Raw genomic sequence first — 26,840 nt, 5'->3', positions numbered from 1 at the left:
GATGCCCAATTGTTTTCAAGAGTTTTCTGTGTTACATGGAGAAATGTGGTTTGTTTGGATTTGAAAATTTCTAAGACGTGTTATCATAATATTTTCAAGAGGGCCACATAGAAAAAATATTTTCCGGGAGTGTATTTGAATAAATTTCGGCAAGGGTATTGGTAAAAATGTTTAGGAGGTGGAACATCGAGAAAAAAATTAAAATAGGCGAATTAAAAATTTTACTAAATTGTGTATTGAAAAAATTCTAGATAAAATCTCCGTCGATAATGAATTTTTTCCTTGGTCGCTCATACTGGATAGTTAATAAATTATTGCTGCTATATGAGCGCAACGCCCTATTCTTCGATTTCTGTTACCACAATGGCAGCGACATTTCAACATACTGGCTCATACGATCCCATACGCTGTATATTCTTGACAATTAACAATCATACTTCGTCCTTTTTATGCCCAGATGGCACTGTAGCTCGTACTACGATATCATTCTCTTTGCAATAACTAACTTCCAGCTTATTTATTATTTTCGCACAAAATTTCAGCTAGACATAATACGCTATGAATTGGATGGATGAGGCAGATACTTTGTGGAGATCCATTATGAGATATGACGTGAAACACTTTGCACTTTCCACATAAAAATTTATTAAACTACAGTCGACATATTTCGCTGCACTGCAGCATTACCAAGAACAATATATATACATAGAAAAATGCACACTTGCAAACATTTGAGAATTTGGGGGTTGAAGGTGGGGTGGTAAGGAGGGTTGGGAAATTTTAAACTTACCGTTGATCTGGGGTGAGGTCGGGGAGTATTTTCAGGTGCTCGAAGGGTTTTTTTCCCCATTAGCTGAGGAAGGTCATTCTCCGATCCTTGACCTTGAAAGTGCAAAGTGTTTCACTTCATATCTCATAAAAGGCTCTGCCTGAGCTGGTACCTCCTAGTAAAAAAATATTATCAAGTCAGGTAAAGTCAATTTTGGCTAGTTAAATATGTCTGTAACTGTCATCTCTTTAAACTCTCCTTTCCTCCGTTCCCAACTATTGTTTTCACCCCATACTCTCTAAGTAATTTCACAACATTCACAAGCTTTCATTACAATTACACCTTCTTCACTGATTTCAACATCACAATCAAGCCGTTTCCCAAATCTATTATAGAGAAAAGATACTATCCTGCATTTGGTTCCCATTTAGGGTAATATTTAATTGCCGACCTTATCATCTTGCATATTTTTTCTTAATATTACCATGGTCAGCCTTCACACCCCGTCTTAACTTATTCACGTATCAGGATCGATTCGACTCTACTGTCGTTAATTAGCTCGCTTGCCTTTCAACGTTGGCATAAGCACGCTGAACCCTAAATCATCTTCTAAATACCACACGACATTCATAAATCATCAATCCAGAATCAAAATGTTGCTTTTTTCAAAATCTTTTTACTGGATGTGGCGATTGTATGAGTGTTTTAAAGTAACGGAGTCATTTTGATTTGCCAAAAAAAGGTCCGCGCATATTAACCGCAATATTTTCGACATTAAAGGCTGGGTACATCGAGAATTCATTTGAAAAATACGACCAGATCAGGCGAAGTGATACGTCATCTTAATGGGCATGCACACAATTGTGTATGAATAATATCCTTACTCTTTCCACTGCGAGCTTGCCGTAGTACGTGGCGAACCCTTCGTTCAACCAAATCCACGTCCACCACTCTGGACTAACCAGGTTTCCAAACCACTGATGTGCCAACTCATGCGCCACGACATTGGAAATATGCTGCTTTTTTTCTGCCGAAGACTCCTCGTCGTTAAATAGTAACATTGACTCCCTGAAAGTATGAGAAACATGATTTTTTTTACACGTTATCCAGTGGTAAAAGAGAGCTGAATCAAAAAACGAAAAAAGATAATATATGCTTTAATAATCGTAAAGCATTGGCATACTACAAAATTGTCGATTTCCATTAATTATATTCAGGAAATTGCACTGAAAAAAATGGAATCTCTATATATTTCCTATTAAGGTGTGAATGCTTTTAGCTTTAGGAAATATTTTTACTATTAAGACCAGGAATTATTCAAGTGGTCTGATTATGTTTTACCTTGTTTGGAAATCAATCACATATGAACCGCGTTGAAAAAGGGTTCACATGCATGCCATCATGCCATATTTTGATCGATAAGAGGTAACGAAAGTTCATTCATTTCGCACTATGAAAATGCTTAGGCTCACGTGCATGAATATGTTTGAGTTCATTATTACATTAAAAATGTAATCATTGGCTTGTCCACCCTCTATGTTCCTTAACTTAGCCTTTTCTATTGTCTTATCTATTTTCTATGATATTATATTTCTATTATTATATTTGTATTATACTATATGTATCTATTTTCTATTATATTTTCATTTGAGTATATACTATCAAATTAAAGTTTTTATCGCAAAATTTTTGTGAATTAATGATTACGTATACTTTCAGTTCATTTATTGTTCTTAACCGTTTAATCATTGGTGAATTTAGGGGTGAGTACGGGGACACGTGATCCCCTTCCTCAACACGCTTAAAAATAGACAAGATTTTTTTTAATACGGTAGCAATTACGTTTGTTTTTGTTTTGTGTATTGTTGAGCCTCAATCATTTAATGCCATATTAATGACTTTCACATTAAAATAAAGATAATTTCGTACATCAATTGTTTTATGTTGTTTTTAATCTCAAATATGAGAGGACCGTTTGCCAGTCTGGTCCTTGTTGCCCCCCCCCCCACACATTAAAATCATTTATCCGGAATTGCGTTTAATTGTATGCCAAACATATGATACATTTTCGGAAAATAATCTAAAAGTGTCCATAACCTCTCGGAATTCATTTTATAAATGGAAGATGGCTATTCTGCTTTTGTGTCCTCTCTATTCTTCCGTTCCTTTCCCTTGCTGCATCTACGCATTTTACTACTCTTAATTCGCTCATTCACGGAGCACATACTTCCCTACCTTCTACTATTTTATGGTGACGGATTATTCGAGTAAAACTTACCACTCATTACCTATTAGAGAGTTAACGATTTTAAATATCCAGATACTACCGGTAAAAGAGTCAATTTAAGTAGAAATGAAAGTAAGGACTTAAGCTACAAGCAAGGTACACCATGATCTGAAAAGTATTTTAAACTCCCGGAATGTGTGGAAATAACTTAAAATAAGAACTAACAAGTCACTAATTCTCCCTGCATTTCTTTCTGGTTGCCAAAATCGGAGCACAAGGTAACAAGACTTGAAAAAACCGCGTATCACTTTTTTGAGAGAAGGGTGCTTGGAAAATATACGGTCCAATCAAGGACGAATTGAGAGTAGAATGCAGAAAACGAATTAATCAGGAACTATGTAATCTCTTAGGCAACAATACGATAGTGGGATCAATAAAAAGGAGAAGATTGGAATGGATAAGGGATGTAGAACGGATTAAGAACGAAAGATATCCTAAATCAGCAAATTACATGGCCCCGGAGGGAGGATTATCAAGAGGAAGACCGAAGAAAAGGTGGATGGACAATAAAATGGAAGTTTGTAACGAATAAAATCCTGGGCGGTAATTCTCATTCTCCTTTCGCCTGAGTCCTCGCTTCGCTATGGCAACTCGGAGCGAAGCGAAAATTTCGTCCTTTTCGCCCCGCCTAACGCTTCAGTTCCGGTAACTTCGTTCTCTTGGCGAAATACTGCGTCGTATGCAATGACGATACCCATAATTCAATGGGCACGAGATAATACCATCGATAAACACACTGCCTCCGCAGTCCGTAACAATTGAAGAGCGCGAAGCACGTTGGTAAGTTCAAGTCAGCCCAATAACACTCCCTACCCCACTCAATTGGGAGCCCATGGTCTATTATTATTGAACTCGTTTCCTCAACCTGCCGCACATTTGCCGGGGCGGCGCCACCTATCCTGGAGGGCAAGCATTAGCGGGTAAGTTCATTTCCTTATCGTTGAGAGCGTGCTACAGGTAAATGGAAATGGTGATATTTGTAATTAATTTAGATTTAGTTTTCATTTATTTTCGTATGCTAGTTTTATGCATTATTTCCTTATTGCTCTATATCAATATTTCGTGGATATTTACCTTGAAAATTATTTTGTTTAATTATAGTGACGGAAGGATATCTAAGAAGCATTCCACGAAGGTGTTGTTTTGTTGCCAGATGCTTGGATTTTTTCTGATGATGATTTACATTAATGTAGAGGGTATGAATTGTAATTCCTTTGGACCATGACTTTCATCAACCTATTCTGCTGTTTGGTAAGTTTTAAAATGCTAATTTGTTCCAGTAGCCAGAGAGTTTACGAAGGTAATGATTGAGCAATAGAATAGTTTAATATAGTTGTAGTTATATAATATTTTGGTTAATGTGTAAGTCTGTTTTATTTCATGTTGGAATATTGAATGTAGCATAATACGATAATACCTTCTCTATTTTGTCTTCCTATAGTTGTGATGGATGTAATGCTATGTCCGGCGGACAAACATGAGATAAGTGCTTTAAAGCTGAAGAAGGGGAACCTCCGGCAGACATTATTGGCCGGAAGATTTGGCCATCTTTGAATTAGAATTAATTTGCAGGAATTACTTTGCTAATTGAATTTGCTCAGACTTTGTTTTCCTGTCGCGCAAACCATGAAAGATGAAGCCCTGATGACGATGGACGACACGACCATAGAAGCGTCGGCAGAGATGGAGAACATCATCCGGTGGGAAACCCGAAAAACCTTTAACATTGAAGTGATTGGATGTTTAATAAACACACAGAGGTTACAGATCAGAGTTACAGAGTTCGAATTGTATCATGCCTGGTGATATTGAGCATTTGATATAGCACGCGCAGATGCTGTTCATTGATTCCTTTTTTTGGTGTGCTAAAGCTGCACAATTTATACATATTTTAAATGACAGGTTCTGCTATTCCAGTGGTCACTGTCGTTGAAATTGGAGGTACGAAGTAAAATTGAGAAAAAGCAAGAGGTGCGATGGCTTTCACCATTCTTTCTAATTTGAATCTGTTTTAATATAAATGCTACATGTTGTGTACTTAAAATTTAATTTTCATTAGATTACTTTACATTGATTGTATAAATAATCTCAGTTCCAATAGAATTTTGTATTCATTCTGGAAATGTAGATTTGATGTGTGTGTACCTACATTATATAAGTTGGAAAAATGTTTTTTTTCCTTTTTAATACCTCTTTCAATGATTTGTTTTAATGCAGCTGTTATCGATGGTGCAACTCTCATGAAAAGTAAAGTTACTACATATTATCCTGTGGTTTCTTTGCTGTTCTTATCTTATTTATGGGAAGGTTAAATATTTCAGATTTGCCAACACCTAAAATTGATCAGACTCATCCGCAAATCCCTCAGATTATATCCATTGCACTGTTTTCATGGAAGTTTATTCGGAAATTATTTGAGAAATCTCTTTCGTTCTTATCTTTCCGATGATATATAAATATATTTTATATCAAATTCTTCCTTTGGTGAGTAGGTAAGTATCGTTTTATAATAGCCTTTAACGGTAATAATAGTATTTCCGGAAATTATTCACCCTGTTCAACGCTTAAATATGCAAATTCTATACCCGCTAAAACGTCGCCCCTAGGATATAATGAAATTTTTTTGGGAATTTGATGTGCCCTACCTAATTATTACCATTTGATCGAGACTCTGGAGAGTAAAAACATTAACATGTGTCACTTCATAAGAAGTATATCACGTAGGCCTTGGTAAGACGTCGCTTGCGCTTCTGCGATATTATATTTGTAAATCGTGTTTGAAAGCAAGGAGTAACATCTATATTCTTGAAGACCTTATGTTGACGTTTACAACAAGGTAGCTATAAATTATTATTTCCTTAAAAATACCTTTCCTCACAACATGAGTTTTTAACTGCTGATAATCTTTCATTATGGCTGTAACTGATTTTAATACAAAGATATGTAAACAAACGAAGCTGAAATCCAACACCTTCCATTTGATTAATACTCACGTATGAGAACGTTTTCAAGGCATGTAACGCTATAAAATGTTAAGTGCATATGAACTTGTTAACTAGTAACCGATGTCGATATGTTTATCATCATTTTCGCCATAAATTAGTTCATAAATACTGAAGTTTCGTATACAGATACACAAGGAACTTGCCCTTCAGGATAGGTGGCGCCTCTACCGACCTCCGCAGGAAACGGCATCAATAATTGACCATGCCTGGGCGAGGGGTTTCCAGGCCTTCTCATATTCTAAGACCGTGGTTCAAGTCGTATTTCTATAAAATATATTATGCATTGTTTTGTTTATTGAGTGAGACTATCAAATTGATATATTAAGTATTGTTGTACAATATTGCTTATTCATTGTTCGTTTTCCATAGTTGAACATACAACCGATCTCTTTGCTTTTCATCTTTTTCTTAGATGTAAACAACGAGTCCAAAAGTCACTCCGTTGAAACGTATGGGTTAATATTTTCAATTTTAACCTAACCTAGATGGCATAAAATAAGAGAGATATCTGCTTCTTATGGTTTACTTATGGAAGAAAATGATAAGCACCTTTTCGCACACTAAGGAACTTATGTTAGGCAAGGATAAGATTTTAGGGAAGAACAATCAAAGAATAGAGTCAAATATTCCTTTAAAAACATAATTTGTTGATATTGGATGATCACTAAATTCGGCATAACTGCATACAACACATTCTATACTGCATAGAGCTCCGCCGGAAATAAATGTAAAGCCTAATAGTGACATTAATAGAGTATTTATAAGAGCTAAATAACTGATGATAGATTTTCCTGTGCATAGAAAATATTTTGACAACTTCAAGTGATTTGCTTCTGAAGATGATAACCATAGTATGCAAGCCTTTTCCTTGTGGTGGAGAGAAAAAGGTTACTATGGCATGAATCGACCTTATAATTGATTGATTGATTATAATTGAGATTGGGAGAAAGCCGCGATATCCACTACACCACTACTTCATTTATTTGAGGGTATGCTATTATATGAGAATAATCCGGTCAGCCTCTTTCTTATTATTTCCGATGAAGCGTTCACGAGCATAAGAACCGAAACAACAGTATTCTCAGGCAATCCAACACATTTTTATGCTCAGAATAACAGCACTCCCACGATAAAACAATACGCTTGCCAGACAAAAGCTTCGCGGCTCATTCAAATGCAAACCCACTTTTAATCCCATCTATTGAATTACGTAGAACGACAAGACGAGTAAAACAACACACAGGTTGTATGCCAAGCATTTGAAAAACAGTTAAACTATTTGGGATCAAAAATAAAACATAATGGTGGTATATAGCTGTAATCAAATCACGAGTCGTTCTCTCATCAACTCTTTCGCCTAGTCGCTAGAGCGGGTTCACTGTCGTCGCTAGCGAAATTCACTCATGGCGAATGTTTACATATGCTATATGCTCGCCGGACAGAACGAGATTAACTTTTTCGTCGCCAGAGGGATGAAGCGAAGCTTTTCTGGCGAAATAGCTAGCGAATGAAAACGAGAATACGAATTCAGTCACCGTTCGCATATTTGTGACAAATCGCGTTGGCTATATCCAGAAAGAACCAGAATCATGCCCATGGTCATATAAAGTAAATAAAATATTATACGCCAATTTAGGTGTGCTACTATGGAATTTAAGCACGAATGCGTGTGACATTACGAGTTTAGCCAAATACGAGCATTTTCTGAAAGGTCAACAGGTGGTAAATGACCACCCAACTACCTGATGCTACCGTTTTCGCCGAAATAGAGGCCACACTGTAATACGGTAGGCCGTAAAATACGCAAAGATTATCATCCACCAGAATTAGCGCGGAAAAGCAGCTACTTCACACCAAGATTGAAGAGAAAAAATATTAAAACTGGCCGTGTATAATGCCCGAACATTTCGATTAATATTTCGAAAAATCTTTCTACACATGACTTTTAATAATGAGGAAAAAAATTAATCATTTATGAAGCACACACAACTGTCCATGACGCAGGTTTAAATTAATATTCACGGTTTAATAAGTAAGTTCACATATATAAGGTTAAATGATCTACATGAGGTACAATTTTAATATATGCGATATTTTCCCAGTATAAATCTTAAACTCCGAAAACCTCGCACACTTACTTCTGAGTAACTAGTCCCCAGTTCTCCATGGCTCCTCCGAAACCTGGCACGGCAACAATATCCATCTTCGGTAGAGAATATGCAATCCCAGTAATATTCTTCATGACCTCTAAAAGTGTTGGGCCAATTCTCAAGCTATATGCGACATCATTAATATACTCTCTTCTGGTCCAAACCCGGAACTCATGGCCTTCTGCTTTCACATATGAGAGGTTGGAGACGATAAAAGCCACCAAATAAGTTGGCATTTTCGGCGTCTCCTCATAGTGATCCCAGATATAATTATCAGGAAGTGTTGGGCTTAAATGATAAAATAAAACAGAAAATTATAATTATTTTAAATATCATATCATATACCATTGTTATTCCTTGATATTTTTATCGTAAAATAATGGAATTACTCTAGTTCAAAGTTGAAAATCACCTTAGTCCTAAAATAACCTTAATAAGTCCAGCCATGAAAAAAGAAAAAAACTGAATAGGATAACACATACCTATTTTCAATGACTACAAAAACTCACTACTAGGGCAAAGAAAGAATATTGATGCTTGGAAACAAAAAAGGCAGAGAATAAAATTTCTAAAAGCAAGAAATGGGTCATACAAAAATGCTATCATCAGCGGAATTAGAAATTCATGTAAAATCATGTGCTTAAATGAGCTTTACCTTGAATGCGTTAAAGGACAAATATGTTACAGAAAAGTCTATTACAAATTTATATTAGTAAATTCGATTTTAAATGTGATATATGTTAAACCATATGTCGAATTAAGAATAGTGGTTATAACTGGAAACTTTATATTTTACTTCTTAAGTCTAATTTCCGTTAAAAAGATTCACTAACATAAGTTATTTTTGTTACTCACTCAGCAACTGGAAACCGCTTCAGATTCATGTTGCTCAATGTATTCATATTGCGTGGCCTTGCAATACTTATGGAGAAATTGGCTCTAAGGTGTGGTTCATCAAAACAAGGAAATGCCGTTCTGGCAAATACTCCCTCAAACTGAGTTGCAGCCAGCCATCTGCGACAAGAAATGTGATATCAAAGTAAGTGAGTAGGTTTATTGGTAAAATAACGGGTAATTGGGATTAATTAGACTCACCTTTAAAACCATGTGACAGTAAACATTAATATTGAAGCACTACAGTTGATCTCCAGTTACAGCAAATATAAAAAAATACGGTACACTGAATCGAAGTTAGTCTCTTTTCCAGCAAAATTGGAATAAAATATAAAAAACACCTCATACAATAAAGAAAATCTATGATTTTAATTCCATTTAACCATGAAGCAAGGGCTCTTAGTCAATAAATACAATTATAGAGCTATTGAAATTGGAAATATACCACTTCTGCTTTCGTTTTTAATTATTGTAGGCATTAAGTTGTCAGCCGATTTATAATATTCCGATGTGATCCACTCATACCTTTACGCGCTATTCAAATGAAGACCCTCTCAAGATTATACAAATTATTTATATTAGATGATTTAGTTATCTGGTAGGTACTACGTACTAATTCATAATGGTAAAACAGCATAGATATTTTTTGATGCATGGATAATTTTTTAAATTTGCATCTACTTACTGCCGTCTCCCCATACTGTCTTCGTAGGAGCTTTTGAAAAACCCAACGTCGCTGTCACCGAGTTCACCTTCGAATTTCAAACGAAGAACGTATATTTTGTTCTCTAGAAGAGTCATTTGTGATTCAACCACCAAAAAGTCCCTGTCTGGCTCCAGGCGGAAGTTCTGAACGGGGATCTCAACATTTGGTGGGTCGAATTCAAAAATCCGAATATCAGACACGTTCAACTCACTAGAGTGCAACGTTAAGTTACTCGTGGCAGAGTTGATCAGCAGCTTTATCGTGACGTCTCCTTTGAACGTTTGGTTGTCTTCATCGAGGAAAGGAATCATTCGCAGCTCATAAGTCAGCGGAGTGACCCCTTTCGGGAGTCTGTAGTAATCTGGACCCCTGTTTTCATATGATCCGCTGGTTCCCTCTAATGCCCTTTGAGGGTCCTCAAACACCTTTTCCGTTAAACTCAGCCCTAATGCCCCCCATGCTATGGATACTGCCACAGCCAGGAAGATCTTATCCATATTCAGACCTCGTAATTGCTTTTACCTGCAAAAAAATATTATTTATTTTAAGATAAAGCTGAGAGGGCACAGCAGAACAACGTTTGCATAGCACATTAGAGAGATATTGTCACAGCTGTTAGGTAATGAGGAAGAGAATTGCATTAACAACTTTAGAAATTAGTGGTTTGATAAATAGGAAGGAGATGATGAAGAGGACCATTATGTAAGTGCTAAGTAAAAGCTAGTGCAGAGTCTGCTCCGGAATATAGCAGTTAGAAGTTGAAAATGAAGAGGTTACTCATACAGCGCATTATTCAGTCACTAGCATAAACCAATACCGCAATGGGCATCACTCTTTTATCACGTAGATAATTTTCCAAATGAGTTTAAATGGCCGATTGATTTCAGTCTACACAGCCATGTGGCCTCAAGATCTAAAAATACTCTTTCGTGAGAAGGCCTTGCTTTCAAACGCATATGCGAAATTTGACAAGAATAATGAAAGAATTTATTGATTGATCGATCTATGTTTTGGAGATTTTTCCGTCTGTAAAATATTTATAATGATTATATGCATGTCTCCTCACCCCTAGGCTACACTCTTATCGCGTTAGAAGGGGTTGCGAGTTCCTATGACTCCTTTAGTTGCTCTGGCGGGATGAATCCTAAGTTATTCCCGGTAGGGCCACCCATGCCAAATAGGTCGAAGGATAGGAGCCAGACGAAAAGTAGTCCACGTGAAGGTGTCACATAAAAAACACTGCTGAAATGGAAGTGAGAAACCCTACCAACTATCTCTTCTCTGTAAACATGGATTACAACCAAATGAGTCTAAGATTCTCATCGAACAGGACCCGTTCACAAAGGGCGGGTGTCGTTCACGGCAAACAGGTGGCAAGGTCCTCGGGGTCGTCAACGTGCGAAATACTTGCGGAGACTTATTGCCATCATCAGCAGCAATAAAGAAAGAAGAAAAGAAGACCATGCAGTAGGAGAAGAAAAAGTCAGTTAGAAATGTAGAGACGTGGAATGTGGGGACAATGATGAGGGCGGGTAAGTTAGAAAATATCAAAAAGGAAATGAAGAAAGGGAGGATAGATAAGATAATATTTTATTATACATGGGAGGTCAATTCCTAATTTTTCCCTTGTTTTGTTGGAGCATATTTTAAAATATAGGTATAGTTGGCAACTTCTATAGCTATCATCAACGCAGACTCTCCAAATTCGGCAATAATTTTCAGTTGGAATATTTGCCACGTAAGTATACGACGTGAGGTGGAAGGATTGTGCGGACTATTGGAGAGATGGGTATATGGTTATGCATAGTGGTGAGGAGGAAAGTCAGGGATGGGTAGCTTTAGCACTAAACGGGAAGATGGGTAAGCGTCTGGTAGGTATAGACCAGGTAAGCGAATTGAGGCGAGACCCACCAGCTTCGTGGTGGTTCCAGTTTACATGCCCACTAGTAATCACAGGGAGGAAGAAGTAAAAGAGATGTATGAACAGCTATAGTAAATAATTAGAGACACCCCGGGTAAGAAAATCTGGTAGTGGTGGGGTCTGGAACGCCTCAGTCGGGGAAGGTAGGGATGGGCACGAAATAGGAGATTTTGGACTAGGAATTCGGAACGACAGGGGAGAGAAAGCAGCAGAATCCTGCAGGAGAAAAAAACTAATCACAAACACGAAGTTCGATCATCATTAAGGGTGAAAGTACACATGGAAAATTCCAGGGGATTTGGGGAAATATCAGATAGTCTACATTATGGTAAGACGTAGGTTTAGGAATAACGTGAAAAACTCGCGCAGCTCCCTGCAGCGGATGCGGATTCAGACCACAACCTAGTGGTCATGAAATGCAACGTAAGATTCAAAAGACTTATGAAAATAAGAATGGTGAGGAAACGGAGTGTTGGAGCGCTGAAGGGGACTATGGAGAGAGAATATCAGGATCTGGTGGACAACAGTGCACAGGAGATTGGAATTGCACAGACTGTTGAGGAAGGATAGGATAATATTAAAACGGAATGATCAAAGGGTCAGAGAAGTCAATTGGCTATGTTGACAGAAGAAGGATAAAGAAGCCAGCGAAGATCAGTTTTGTTTTAGAAAAGGGAACTCAACTCCTGAAGCAATAGCAATAATGAGGACCTGAATAATGAGTTTGACTAGGACGCGTATGCCTGCTTATGTGGATTTTGAAAAAGCATTTGACAGAGTGAACTGGGTAAAGTTAATGGATATTCTCATGGGAATAGGAGTAGATTGGAGTGGTAACCGACTGATTCGTAATCTGTACATAGCCCAGACTACGCATGTGAGGATAGAGGACGGAAGACATGAGTGGGCACGCATTGGCAGAGGAGTGAGACAATGTTGGCATTTATTGCCTCTGCTTTTTAACGTATACGCTTAGGAGATTGTCAGAGAAGCGTGGGATGATTTGAATGATGGAATGAAAGTGGGAGGAATGATATTTAAATCATTAAGTTTCGCGGATGGTCAGGCGCTGATTTGCCTGTCAGCGAGGGGACTACAGGCTCTAGTGGATGAGTTAGACGACCAGTGCAAGAAGTATGGGATGAGGATTAATCACAAGAAGACCAAGGTAATTCGATTTTGTAAAACATCGTGAGCGAGAAATGTGATACTCAAGATAAAAGTTGGTGGGAAGAAGCTTGGGCAGGTTGAGCAATTTAACAATTTAGGCAGCATTTGAGGAAAACGAATACAGTAGTAAGGACATCAGGAAGCGAAGTGCACTAACAAAGGAGGTGTTCATGAACAGGAAGGAGCTTTTGAGAGGATCATTATGTAAGAGTTTAAAGAAAAGATTGGTGAATAGTTTGATCTGTAGTCTAGCTCTCCATGGTGCGGAAACGTGAGGAGTTTGGGAGACATTTCAGATGTGGGTATTGAGAATAACGGAGAAGGTGAAATGGACAGAGAGGAGGAAAAACAACGAAGTGCTGGACATGGTGGTTAAGGAGAGGCAACTTTTAAATGAGATACGGAGGAGACAGAAGATTTGGAAGGTGCGAGTACTTAGCGGGGAGGGGATGTTAAAAACAGTATTAAAGGGTAGATTATTAGGTAAACGAAGAAGAGGAAGGATAAGAATAGGGTTTTTAGATATATAACAAGGGCGCCGTCCTTATTGTGAATTGAAGAGGGAAGTTATTGAAGGAAGGGGAGGCTTCCAGAATGCTTCTGAAGTTCTCAATGGAAACCTATCTTAATCGGTAGAATACTGTAAAAATAAAAATAAAATATTTGGATAGAGTGGAGAAATTACTCCAGACGGTTTCTTCGAAGAGGAAAGGGTAGACAAATACTGACGAACATTGGTTGATCCCCTACCTATGAAGTTATGAATACTTCGCCCAGATAACTCTTGCAGTAACCTTTCATCTGCCTCTCCAAAAATAAAATCTGATACTAAAAGGTAATGTTAAATTATTTTAGAGGAAAATTGGTGCTCTTCCCGTTCCAGGGACTCGGGAAAGTAACCCAACACGGAGAATGAATGTGTTACGTTTTTAGAAGGGAAAATTTAGCTCTATTCAATTCATTTAAGCCTCTGCGAACGTAAACCATTACAGAAAGTAGTCTGATACGATTACATAGTGGAAATGTAACTAAATACAGAAAGGTAATCTGAAAAGATCATCAAGTGAAAATTTATGCGGAGTGGGAAGGAGGAACAACCACGATTTTAAGCGCTGACATTACCTTTAACTTAACATGCAAGGGTTGATAAACTTCAATACTGAAATTTAATTTATACTTACGCGTATACCTAGTATTGGTTTAAGGACTGAAGAAAGGACAGCTGGTCCTCTGTAAAGGCTGTTTTACACGGCCACGTACTTCGTTCGTGAATTCGTGCAGTTCCAAGCCATATTGAGAAAGAAATAATGTTCTAACCTGCGCAGTTACATGTCCCGTGTAACCGAAAAGGATGCTCAGTGGAATATTATGGAAATTCAATTTAAATAGAGCTGCTTCTTTTCTAACGAACCATTTCGACTTGAGGACCGCATAGGAAATGGTTCGTTTGCCCAGCGGCCCTTTTAAGAGCGACGCAAAGGTTACAGCGGAGCAAGAGACGGAGCCGCGCGGAGCGGATCTTTGACTTCCTTTGCACATTTCTTATGGGGAAACCAACGGAGTTGGATGAGGCCTTCGCCAGGGATAGCATATGTAACGGAGCGAAATTGTTTCGTTTTGACCCGGAAAGAAACGAAAATACGAATTTTAGATTTATTTTCGTTTCGCGCTAAATTAAAATCACCGAGGAGTCTAGTTTCGACCAGGGACGACACTTTATTCCCGGGAGCGAAATTAAATTTATTTTAACTCCGCTGCTCATGGCTAAGGTTCCATACCAAAATTGGATTGGAGGGGGAGAGGCGAATAGTTTGGATCCATTTCATCACAGAATATGGAGAGGTTAGAACAATGAGATTAAAAATCGAATGGCCAGTTTGCGTTCACCGTTCTCCTGTTTGTGGTCAAAATATGAGTGCCCCATGCATCTAATGGTGGCAGGCCGAACATCTACTTCATTTAACCATACTTCATACTCGGTGTGTGGGTCGAAGCTAAACTGTTCGAACGTGAAGCACGTTGTCCCTCCGATGCGAAACATAATCTGTTTTTCGTTTCGTCACAGATGTTCAGTTTAGTTTCGACCCGAAGTAGTTCTGACTCCAATTTCGTTTCGACCCTGTGTTTAGCTCCACAGGTTTATTTCTTTTTTGTTTTGTTTCTACATTTGGCTCCTGGGAACGAAAGTATTGAAATTTTACTGGTTTTGACTTAAGTTTAGTTTCAATTGCCATCCATATCTGATGTGAACCTTTGTAAATCTCGGAGCGGATCGTTGTAGACAAGGTACTACTTACATAACTTTCGTGGCAATTCTTCTCCGTGCTTATCGCGTGAGTATCGATAGAAAATACCTGTTAGTGAAAAATGTTTATGACTTAATAATTCGTTTTAGAGGGGGTCTTTTTACGTTTTGGGCCCAAGTCGTAATAGTCCCAAAAGGCCCAAGTCGAACTTTGTTGTAGGAAGGTATGAGAGAGGTTCGTTGCGGGAGGCTATTTCGTGTGCTTTGTTCTTCGTAAGGGCCCGGGACCGGGAAAAAAATGGTTAGGTTTCATATAATTTCGCTGCATGGGGATTCGCTGTATGGAGTTTTTTTCTGTAGATGTATTGATCATCGAATGAATGAAAAACATGAAATAGGCATATGGTATGCTTAATTATAGTAGTTACCATCATCAACATATTTTTATTTTATTTTTTATTTTATTCTCAAACCACCGGATACAGCTCTTATTGGCCATTTTACACCGGGGTGTTCAACCAATGAAACAAGTAAACGTACACAAACGACCATGCCCTGGACCGGGGAAACCTACCCAGGTGGGACTCGAACCCGCGACCTCTTGTTTGGCAGGCGAGAACGTTACCCCGCCGCCACCGAGGCCGGCAATATGCTAATACATCATTAAGTTCACACCTACTGGAAATAGTAAGGACTAAATTCATTCTGCAAATTATGAGACTTACGTGGCAAATATTACGACTGAAAATTATTGCCGAATTTGGAAAGATTGCGTTGATGATAGATATGCAATTTGTGAACAATTCCGGAATTTTAAAATTTTCTGCAGCAAAAAAAGGGAAAAATTAGGAATTAACTTCCATTGTATAACATAATATTAAATTATCTATCCTCCCTTTATCCATTACCCTTTTGATATTTTCTAACTTCCCCGCCCTCATCATTGTCCTCACATTCCACGTCCCTACATTCATAGCCGACTTCTACCTCTCCAACTTCATGGCCTTCTTTTCTTCTTTCTTTGTTGCTGCTGGTGATGATGATAAGTCTCTGCAAGTCCTGTTCGATGAGAATCCGAGGCTCAGTTGGTTGTACTCCAAGTTTACAGGGAAGAGATATTTGGTAGGGTTTTCCACTTCCATTTCAACAGTTTTTTTTAAGTGACGCCATCACGTGGACTACTTTTCGTCTGGCTCCTACCCTTCCATCTACCTGGCATGGGAGGCCCAACTGGGAATAATTTAGGATTCATCCCGCCAGTGCAGCTTTAGAAGTCATAGGCACTCGCAAGCCTTTTTCCACCGCAACAAGGTTGTAGCCCAGGGGAAAGAATATACTTTATAATACCTAAAATTGAAACATTTCGTGCTTGATATGTTTGCGTGTCGAAAATGCTTCAAGAAAATCTGAAAAATTGAAAATCAAAAAATAATTTGGTAATAGCAAAAATTCGTTGATGACGGAGACTTTATTGAGTGAATAACTCTTGAAGCTATATATTTCGAAGAGTATGCGAGGATAGATAATAATGTCATTGTATATGCTCTAATATCAAAACATATATATATATATATATACAATATAATATATGTATATAGGCAAAACGTTCTTCTAGTGTCGTAAAAGACGCGAAAAGGAGTCCAATCAGATTATTTTTAGCGCGTTCAGACGCGTTTTAATTCTATTAATTGTTTACTTAAGATATATTCAACTCGTGGGCTTTACGCACTTATTCATTCAGTATAATAGTTTTAAACGGCTAACGTTTCAAAATGATGGGCATATGTATAGGACTGAAAAATTGAAAACCTGGTTAAAATTTTCTTCCATACGAGGAGTAAATTACCTGATTAACGGCGGCAAGGTGTGAATTCAAATATTATCTGGCGTTCTCTAGGGTTATACTGCGTTTTGGAAAAGAATAGCGGATGTGCCATAAGAATACCGATCGTGTCCAGCAGTGAAGGCATTATGGATGCATTATCACCTAAGATAACAATTGTGACATATTCATACTAATTAATTCGCCTCACTTAACTTTCATAGTCATTCATAGATAGATCAAGTATACACCAAGCATAGTTATTTACTGGTACCTATTTCAATGGCATTCCAACAATTGGTTTTATTTCGGAAGTCTAAAAGGCAATATGTACTCTTTCAAGCAAAATTTCAGCTTGAAACTGGAAATTGAAATAGACTTCAATTATTTCATCACAAGAATAATATCGATTACCTAGTCAGGAAAATTATGAAGCGCTTTACAAATGCGTGATCCACAAGCATTAATTTTGGCATTGATTAAATTTCAGACCATAACTAAGCTATGCGATGAAGCGTAGAGCATATTGGACTAGTAACACAATAATTTCAATCAAAAACTGGCAGAATGAAAATCACGCTGTATTAGCCATGGTCTTTTATGATAATAATAAAAAAATGTATAATCACTACAGGAAAGGTTTTTATGGGGTATGAAGAAACATTGAGAAATTAACTCAACTTTCATCGCTAAGTACGCGGAAAACTTACAGAGTACCAGACGGTCGACGCTCAGGGACAGTCCACCAATGCGTTGCTGCCAGATACTTCTCCTTAAAAGCCTTACTTCCACGCTAATGCAACCTTCTGTCTTGGTGGCGTACACAGAGATTCATCACTAGGGTTGATTTTGCAAGGTGAGGGTAGAGATCAACCCAGACTAAGCCACAAATATTAAGTGCAAATAATCACATAAATCCTGATTGTAAAACCAGAAACAACAAAAATTTTGGGAGGGTTCGAACCCTTGTGCCACTCATTCACTTGGTCATTCAATCCGGAGATAGATCTGTAAATTGAGGTTAGAGCTCACCCCGCACCAAGCCACGGGCGACTTTATATCACACGTTAGGGAAATGGGAGCCATCCGGTTTCAATATGCATCTCCCAACATTTCTGAGTGGGAGCCTGCGAAGGCTTCAACCTGGATATAAATTCGGGAAATTTGGGTCAGTAGGCTAGCGCTCTGCCCAATACACCACCACAACCGCGAACAGTGGGCAACTGAATCCAAGTTCCTACCCTGCGTGAATGAGGGGTAAGAAATGCAACGGAGGAGGATGCGTGCATAAGACGGAATGCTCAACTTCGCGACTTTGGCCAAAGCGGATAAATTTAACCACGAGTTGCACCATTCGACTCCTCGCGGAGCACAGAGCAGATATCCGACCCCCCCCCACCCCCCCTTCGCCTTCTCGGCGCCAGCTCGGTCAAGGTAGGATAGGCGCCGCTTTATAACTTGTTGCTCCTAATAGACGGAGAAACTCAAATACATTCCAGGAATATGACGAGAAGGACAGCAATGAGAGAAAGCCATAAACATCCCGATGATGATGGTATTCCAAACTCTTACCTGCGAAAATTCAATAATATCCTAGCCATACATTTGGAAAAATGTGTGGCTAGGATATTATTGAATTTCATTAGTGCATCAAAACACTGGACATTATTTATTTTTTTCAAACTAAAGATAATGGTTTTTAACATTGATCTTGAATATCCCAGAACATATAACCTTAATTTTTAAAAATAACTTTTTTTATTGCTCGAATTAATTTCCATGCGTTCGGCAGATATCATTTAAAATTTTATCGTAACTAATTCTTACTGATAAAACAACAAAATTTCATGTTCTGCATCACAATATATTGACGATCACACGCACTAGTGATCTTATGAAATTATTAACATAGTTTACTAAAAAGGTCACTAAATATGCCAAATTCGAAAGTTATCGGAGACGGTTGGTTTGGATAGCATTCAGATTTTGCATTAAATTAAAATTGAATGACCGTGTACGTAAATGTACTAATATATTAATTTTTGTCGTAGATGAATGCATTTCTGAGTAAGATCGAAGATTGGTTGAAGTTGCCGATTCAACGCGGAAAACTTTTTCCAGAAATTTGGAATGGATCGATAAATTTGGACCTGAAATCGAGTCGTGGCTGAGTAATAAGTACAGGGCATCTTCAAGATCATTTCAACTTACCTGCAATGCAATAGCAATTTCATTAGTTCTAATCCATCTTCTCATTCGTTAAACTTTGTAAGTTATTGTGAATTTTCAAACAGTGTTTCCTCAACTTTTTTTGAGTGAGTGATAGTGATGGTAAGTGAAAAAAACTTTATTCAGTGATGGCTAAGGTTTAAAAAATGGAAAAGATATTTTTTTTTATTTACCTTCATCATTCATTGGTTGCAGTAGAGGGAGCCCAAGAAAGGCTCTTACATTTGGATCTTGCAATTTCTCTAATGGCAAGGTCACTTGAACTGTGGAGTTTGAATTTTTGAGAACTGAATCTTTAGTGGGAATTACATTAGGATCTGGCAAAGGAATGGAAGGAGTGGATGCAATGCTTGGACTCACCGAGTCCGGAACAGGGGCCGTATTCTGTATTTCGTCGGTGCCGCACCGGTCGGTTTCCCTTTCAAGCCCACCGACTGGACATCAAACCGTACCGACAACGGATTCCGCACCGACGACGACACTTTCAGCGATTCTGTAAGGTCGTCGGTTTCAAACCAGTCGGTACGGTTCCCCTTCCTTCCCAAACAGGGAAAATCCGAATATATCCGAAGTTTGACGTGTCTCCACCAATGAAAGAAGGGTAAAAACAAGTGAAGACTCATTGGCACAGTTTGTTGTCGTCATTCTCAATCTTTTTATTTGCGGAAATTACGACTTATTGCTAGATTAAGATAAACGATATTGGATAAGTTGTTGACAATGCTTATATAATGTGTGGTAGTAATGCTGTACCTACAGAATCGAAGGAAACAATATTACAAAATCACAATAAAGTTTGTATGGGATGGAGATTGTTGCTGCTGGAATGAATTATTGAAACTATCCTTGAGATCGTAGTTTCTTTTTTTAAATGTTGGTTCCGTATAATGCTATTTATTCATGATTTGGTAATATAGTTGTCATTAAGTAAGTTCCGTATAAATGTTATCAACGGAATTTTATGCCATTGGCACCGTAGCAGACGAAAATAGCATACTATGGAACGTGAACGTAGGATTCAAATGCAAATGTAATATTAGAGGAACAAGTTAGGAAATTGTTATAAAAATATGGAGCTGGGTGCAATTAAAAGAAGTGTAATGACGAGGAAGTAAATAAATTGTGATTGGGTGAAATACATATGCATAAATTGCGCATTCCAAGTGAGAGAAAATTACAATATTGCGGTAAACCTCATACTTATTAACAAATATCTTCTTTTATCGTCAAGGGAATCAATGGCTGACGATGAAATGAAATATAGTTGCCTGTTACAAATGAAAGAAACTGATACCGTTGTGGCAAACTTCATTTTTAAATAAAAAGATCTTATTTCTATGCCGAGAGAAACGCCAAATTGATGATTGAGTGCAATAACGGTCGCCTATTCAGAGTGAGATAAAGTGATAACATTACGGCAAAACTCATATTTAATCAAAAATATCTTTTTTATGTCAAAGGAGCAAATAAATGATGATAGAGAGAAATAAAGCTTATTACAAGCGAGTGAAATTTCACTTAAGTGATAACATAAATGAGAGAGTCATTATATGTTAGCAAACCTCATGTTTATTAACCATTATCTTATATTTCTGTCAAGGTAATTAATATAGATGATGACACAGTGAATTATAGAGGCGTATTCGAAGGGGCAGAAAAAGATAACATTGCAGAAAACCTCATTATTTACTCGGTGATGAGGTAAAAACAAAATAAAACGTACAATGCGCACCGGGGAGTTCATGAAACCCACTAGTCGGTGGCCGTACCGACACCTTTTTGCTGTCGGTACGGCTACCGACGATCTCCCGTCCTCTCCTCGGTGCCGCACCGATCGGGTTCGTACAGAATCGCACGATTTCTTACCGGGAGTCGGTGTGACGTCGCACCCGACGAATCGGTGCCGCACCGATCGGTTTGGAGTTACAGAATACGGCCCCAGGGTTGGTTGTGACGGGTTGGGGCGGGCTGGCCGGCGGTAATTCCGGTGAGGATCGGGTGTCCTCGTCTTCGGACCAAGGTCCTTGTGGCTCGGAATCTAGAAAATTCCTCGTCCATCGCGCCGATTGGCGCGTTGCATCTTGACGCTATTCTTTATTCGGTCAAATTTGTCGAAGAACAAGGTAAAAATATACTCGCGCGCGTAGGCAATAAGTAAAAAGCACGAAATTCGCGGCAACTGTCAGCAGAGCACTCTCTCCGCAATGGCGTCCGGTACAACAATGGGTATGCATGTTTATGTTTATGTTTATATTGCTGTTTTGAGAGTTGAGGGCGCTATGGTAATCGGAGTGTAAATAATGGATTGTTAGGAATAGAGCCATATTGGAGGCTGGAGGATTTTTCCATCACTCGGCAAGTCCATTTTTTTCCATCGCTGTCATAATCTTTCAGCCAATCATAACGCACTGCCACTGACAGAAATTGAGACGTCGCGTTTGAATTTTATTGGATTGACAGACGTAAATTCTGAAAGTGATGAAAAAAGCGATGGAATAATGGGCGGCATAATAAACGTTCATTCAGAAAATGATGAGTCGAGCGATCATTTTTTGGTCAGCGTAAAACTATCGCTGCAGCAATCACTTTGAGGGACGGAAAATAAATCACGTAATTCAGGCTTAAGACTGATATTTACGGTGAAAGGAAGGCTTACAGCTCGGAAGTATTAAATACATGGTCGAGATATTGATATAAAATATATCATACATATTTACAATTACTTACATTTTGAAAGCAGTAAATAATACAAGACAAATTATAATTTTCTATAAGTTTACATGTAAGCATCGATGAAAACAGATTTGATACGATCATTATCATTATAAGAAACCTATTATTACAAACATCATTATCATTATCAGTACCTTTAGCACTTGAGGCTACTTAAGAGTAGCACGAAAGATGATGGAAATTTAAAAAAAACATTTTCTATTTTCACAATCAGTCCTTTCTGAAAAATGTTTTTTCGTTCACCCACTCTATCTTTCACTCAAAAAAATTGAAGGAACACTGTTAGAAAATTCACAATAATTTTCAAAATTTAGCAAATGAGAAAATGGATTAGAACTATTAAAATTGTAATTGCGTTGCACGTGAGTTGAAAGGATCCTGAAGATGCCCTATACATATTACTCAGCCACGACTCGATTTCGGGTCTAATTTTTTCTATCAATTCCAGCCTTCTGCGAATAAATTCCGGTAATGAATCAGGAACTTCACCAAATGGACCCTCTTCGACCCCGCTCGGATCCACCTACGACAAAAATGAAGAGGTTAGTTCATTTACGCACAGGGTCACTCAATGTTAACTCAATGCAATAAAAAAAAACGTTTTCAAAACCAACTATGTCGTATTACTTTTGACTTTGACGTATTTATCCTTATCAGTAAACTATTTTTAAATTCCTACATAGCCAGTGATACTTGTGCTTGCTAGTAAATCGTTCTGCAGCTCATGAAAATGTTTTGGTGTAGCCGATGAGTTCTGACTAAATTTTAGGATGATACCGGCATGTACGCATCTATTATTTGCCGAAAGCACGCAATGCACAAGATTGATATATTATATTTAAAAAAAAAAAAATAAATAAATGGTGGGTATTCTGGGATACTCTAAATATAAGTTCAAAGCCTACGGTTGTTTAAAAAAGATACGTTATGCACAGCAGTTTTACTCTCTTTTTCATTTTTCAATATATATGATGAAACTATTACACAAGAGTCGAAGGAATTAACCGAAGACGTTCCTTTTTAAAAAACGTTTCCAAATTTTTCATGATAATTAGTATAAAAATCTACTAATTAAAATTTATCCCTTTCATTGTCAAGGAGTCAATAAGAAGCGTGAACCCAACCACACTATCAAATCAACCAATGGAACGGAGAACCGCCGATAAAATCGGAAAGAAAAAACACCGCACCTCACCATTAAAAAATAGATTACTTGCTGCTAATCATTTCAAAAAGTGCATGAATGTGCTTATAGGTGCATGAACTGTTTATAGGTATTTACCTCTGCCGGACTTTCGGAAGCTATATGACTAGCAGTAGTAGTAGTAGTAGAAGTAGTAGTAGTAGTTTCATTTTGTAGTTCTGCAGGATCTATGCTGGAATAAAATCAAATGGTATGGTAAGAAACAAGAAATTAAGCTTAATAATTCGCAAGTAATTATAACAATAATGCAGCAAAAAATAAATAACTAAAGAAGAAAATAATTCTAAGGTTTGCTTATTTATTTCACACGTGCTCAGTAAGTTTGAGCACACTGAAGGGATAGCCAAGGGAAGTTATTTCGCCCCCTGCCTGTTATAATTTTAAGTTAATTTTTTCAATTTACAATTTATAAGGCGGTGAAGGCATGTCATCCAAAGTATAGTAATATTTATGATACAAAGAAAAGCAAGGGATGCAAAGAGGAATCTTAATTTAATTGGAATATTTGTCTAAACCATGTGAACAACCATTTCAACCATTATTGATACAACCATTACAACCATTACAACCATGGATGGTTACAAACATTGTCTGATAAAGAAAAAAATACTTCAACAAAAAGGGAAGTAAACACCCACGAAAATTCTATTAATAATGAAATTCCAAAAATTAATGTAACTATGTTGAAAATTTTTTATGACTAGGATATCCAATGATGGAGAATGAAGGTTTCACATGATTAGTTACATTTGTCGGAGAATTCAAAATTGATTACATTTTTGTTGGCGGTAGTAGGCATGACTATTTTTTACTACTACATCACAATTCAGTTCTCAAACGATTGCTCGATTCACTACGATCTCGATTCATTATGATAAAGCCATGTGATTGATATCTATCATTTGCCTTTTTTTATTATTACATATTGCTGCAGGAGGGTTTTTCTTGGTGGCAGCCTTAGATTTACACAATTGAATAACAAATCTACCTATGTAATGACAAAATCAGAAAGAGAAGACACCAATGGTGAAAAACAATGCATTAATTCTAATATCATACAATTAAAAATTGATCATGGACCAAATAACCCAATTTCAAATACTCCCTCATAAACCACTATGTAATTAATCAATAAATGATGAACACTTATTCTTAAAAATTTTCGTATTTTCCGCGAAGATCTTAAAAATATCTTCAGGTAAGTCGTTCCACTCTTTTATTCCTCTATGTAGGAAGGATTAAATTAAGGATTGTCTCGACAGTGACATGATAAATAGAGAAAAAAGAAGAGCCTAATCGGTTTCGAAGGAATGGAATATTTTATTATGGAGTTAGGAACAATGGCAGATATTTTTGCGTGGCGTAAATACATGATGGGGGCATCATTCGCCTTGACGTGACATTGGACCAGAATGTCTGTATCTACTGCAAAGCTTTCGACCGCAGTGGTGCACCCCGACAATGATTAAGCTGTCTGGTAAACCTTGGGCAAGCGGTTTGAATCACTTCCACAGGGTTCGAGTGCTAGCAGCCAGGTGGTAGCTAGCCCGTAATGTTCTAGAGGAGGGGTCTCCAAAATGTTCAATATTGGGGCCACATTATATGTTATGAACATTTATGCGGGCCGAAGAAGTAAAAGAAACATTGCCAGTAATTAAATTTCCTTAAAAAATTAGAGTATTATTATTATTATTAAAGTATTCTACCGATTAAGGTAGGTTTCCATGGAATGCTTAAGAAGAATTCCGTGAGCCTCCCCTTTCATCATGCGCTTCCCTCGTAAATTCAAATTAACTCCAACTACCTTTCATTCTATCTAAAAATCCTATTCTTTTCCTTCTTCTCCCTCGTTTACCTTACATTCTTTCCTCTAACTCTGTTTTCAACATTCCCTCCCCGCTAAGTACTCGCTCAATGCATACGTACTGTTTCCTCCGCATCTCATCTAAAAGCTGCCTCTCCTCACCCACCATTTCCAACAGGCTAATAGTGCTATAATCTCCGCATTCAGCATCATTCTTCTTTATCGGTATCGGAATTAGAACCGTAATCACGAAATCTTCCGGCCAACACCCCTCCTAATAGATCCTACGAACTAGTGCGAAAAACCTTTTCTTACTACCCCTCCCTAGATTTTCAGCAGCTCACACGGGATATTGTCCACACCCACTGCTTTCGCAGCTTTCATATCACGAAGTGCTCTCTCTATTTCGCATCTAAGATCTCCTGCCCAAGATTATCCTCCACTTCTTCACATTTCTCCTCTGAAGTCAATCACTCCGGCCAGTGCCTCTCTTCATATAGATCCTACACGTATTTCTTCCATCTACTCTGTACCTGTTCTCGCTCGGTTAGCACCCTTCCATCTTTAGCCTTAATTTTAGGCATGGCTTGCCCCCCTTTTGCCGCCCGATAGCGAATTAACTTTGGCAAATAAAGCGCCTACCTCTTCTTCCTACTGAAGCTTTTCCATTTCTTCACACTGTCTTCTCCACCAACTCTTCGTTGCTCTCTTAGTTTCACGCCGTAATCGATTGTTAATTTGTCTATACATTCTTTTTCCCCGTTCTGTGTTAACGTTCTTCCATTTCCCTTGTCATGTTCTCCGTTATCCACGGCTTCTTTACCTACTATTTCTAATGTCAATGTTTCCAATTGACTTCTCAGCCGCTTTGACTATTCCAGTTGTAATATTATCCCATCTTTCTTCAACAGTCTTTATACTTTCAATCTCCCGGGAGCTGCTTTAAACAAGTTCCTGATATTCTCTCCCCTTCGTTTCTTCTACATTCTATTTCTTCGCCTTCCTAACTTTCATAAGTCTTTTGCATATGACGTTGCATTTCATAAGTACTAGGTTGTAGTCTGAATCCGCATTCGCTTCAGGGAAGCTGAGCGAGTTTTTCGCACTATCCCCAAACCTCTGCTCATAGAGTTTATATTTCTAGTGTACAGTATTTATGCCTCGGCCTTACCACGATGTAATCTATTTGATATCTCCCAACATACCCTGGACTTTTCCATGGGTGCCTTTGCCCTTTGTGATGATTTAAGAACGTGTGTGTAATGAATAACTTATTTCTCCTGCAAAATTCTGCTGCTTTCTCACCCCTGTCGTTCTGAATTCCTAGTCCAAATTCTCCTATTTCGTTTCAATCCTTCCCTTCCCCGACTTAAGCGTTCCAGACCCCCATCACCACCAGATTTTTCTTTCCCGGAGTTTCTCTAATTAGATCCTCGAGCTGCTCATTCACCTAATCTACTTCTTCTTCCCTATGATTGCTTGTGGGCATGTAAACTTGAATATATACCACAATACCTACTCTAAGAATCATATCGCTTACTTGGTATATCTTGATCTAATGCGCAAGCCTGTCCACCGCGACGAGTTTGTAGCCCAAGGAAAAAAAACCAAAGTAAAAATATTTAAAGGAAAAATTAAAAACATCCTGTTCGAAAAAATCAGGGTGAAATGAATAGATTCCTGACTTTCGTCTAACGAAACCAAATTAAGGTTGACGAATGGTCCTGCCGTTTTGACTTCAAAATTTCACTAAAATCAGGTTTCATATTACATGGGCCAATTATGAGGAATTTCTGTGGAAGGCCGGATGAGACCCACGGGCCATAGTTTGGAGATTCCTCTGTTAAAGTTCTAGGAATACATAAAATATATCATTCAGTCACCTTGACGCTGGCTATTTG

General features: G+C 37.9%; 2 protein-coding genes across 5 annotated transcripts in view; both read right to left on the bottom strand.

Moving 5' to 3' along the window:
• Positions 1-26,840, bottom strand: part of LOC124165528 (aminopeptidase N-like) — a 66,564-nt gene that overhangs the window by 13,406 nt on the left and 26,318 nt on the right. Inside the window, exons 1-6 of one of the 4 annotated variants that reach the window (XM_046542982.1) lie at positions 18,002-18,291; positions 17,680-17,887; positions 9,791-10,333; positions 9,067-9,225; positions 8,200-8,499; positions 1,654-1,837 (exon numbers count right to left, since the gene is read on the bottom strand). In XM_046542982.1, the coding sequence (XP_046398938.1) occupies positions 1,654-1,837; positions 8,200-8,499; positions 9,067-9,225; positions 9,791-10,308 (1,161 nt within the window). In that variant the 5' untranslated portion in view covers positions 10,309-10,333; positions 17,680-17,887; positions 18,002-18,291. Of the gene's footprint in view, positions 1-1,653; positions 1,838-8,199; positions 8,500-9,066; positions 9,226-9,306; positions 9,453-9,790; positions 10,334-17,679; positions 18,292-26,840 lie in introns of those variants that run through there. The other 3 variants (XM_046542973.1, XM_046542990.1, XM_046542997.1) reach the window with 3 other exon arrangements.
• The window catches only part of LOC124156621, an 83,604-nt gene continuing 78,576 nt past the window's right edge, over positions 21,813-26,840 (bottom strand). Inside the window, exons 43-44 of the mRNA XM_046531304.1 lie at positions 23,214-23,307; positions 21,813-22,454 (exon numbers count right to left, since the gene is read on the bottom strand). Coding sequence (XP_046387260.1) covers positions 22,242-22,454; positions 23,214-23,307 — 307 coding nt within the window. The 3' untranslated portion in view covers positions 21,813-22,241. The remainder of the gene's footprint in view (positions 22,455-23,213; positions 23,308-26,840) is intronic.

The sequence above is a fragment of the Ischnura elegans genome, chromosome 1 (genome assembly GCF_921293095.1).
Source record: "Ischnura elegans chromosome 1, ioIscEleg1.1, whole genome shotgun sequence".
NCBI lineage: Eukaryota > Metazoa > Arthropoda > Insecta > Odonata > Coenagrionidae > Ischnura > Ischnura elegans.
The sequence above is the reverse complement of the archived record's forward strand: the minus strand, read 5'-3'. Positions and strand labels throughout refer to the sequence as shown.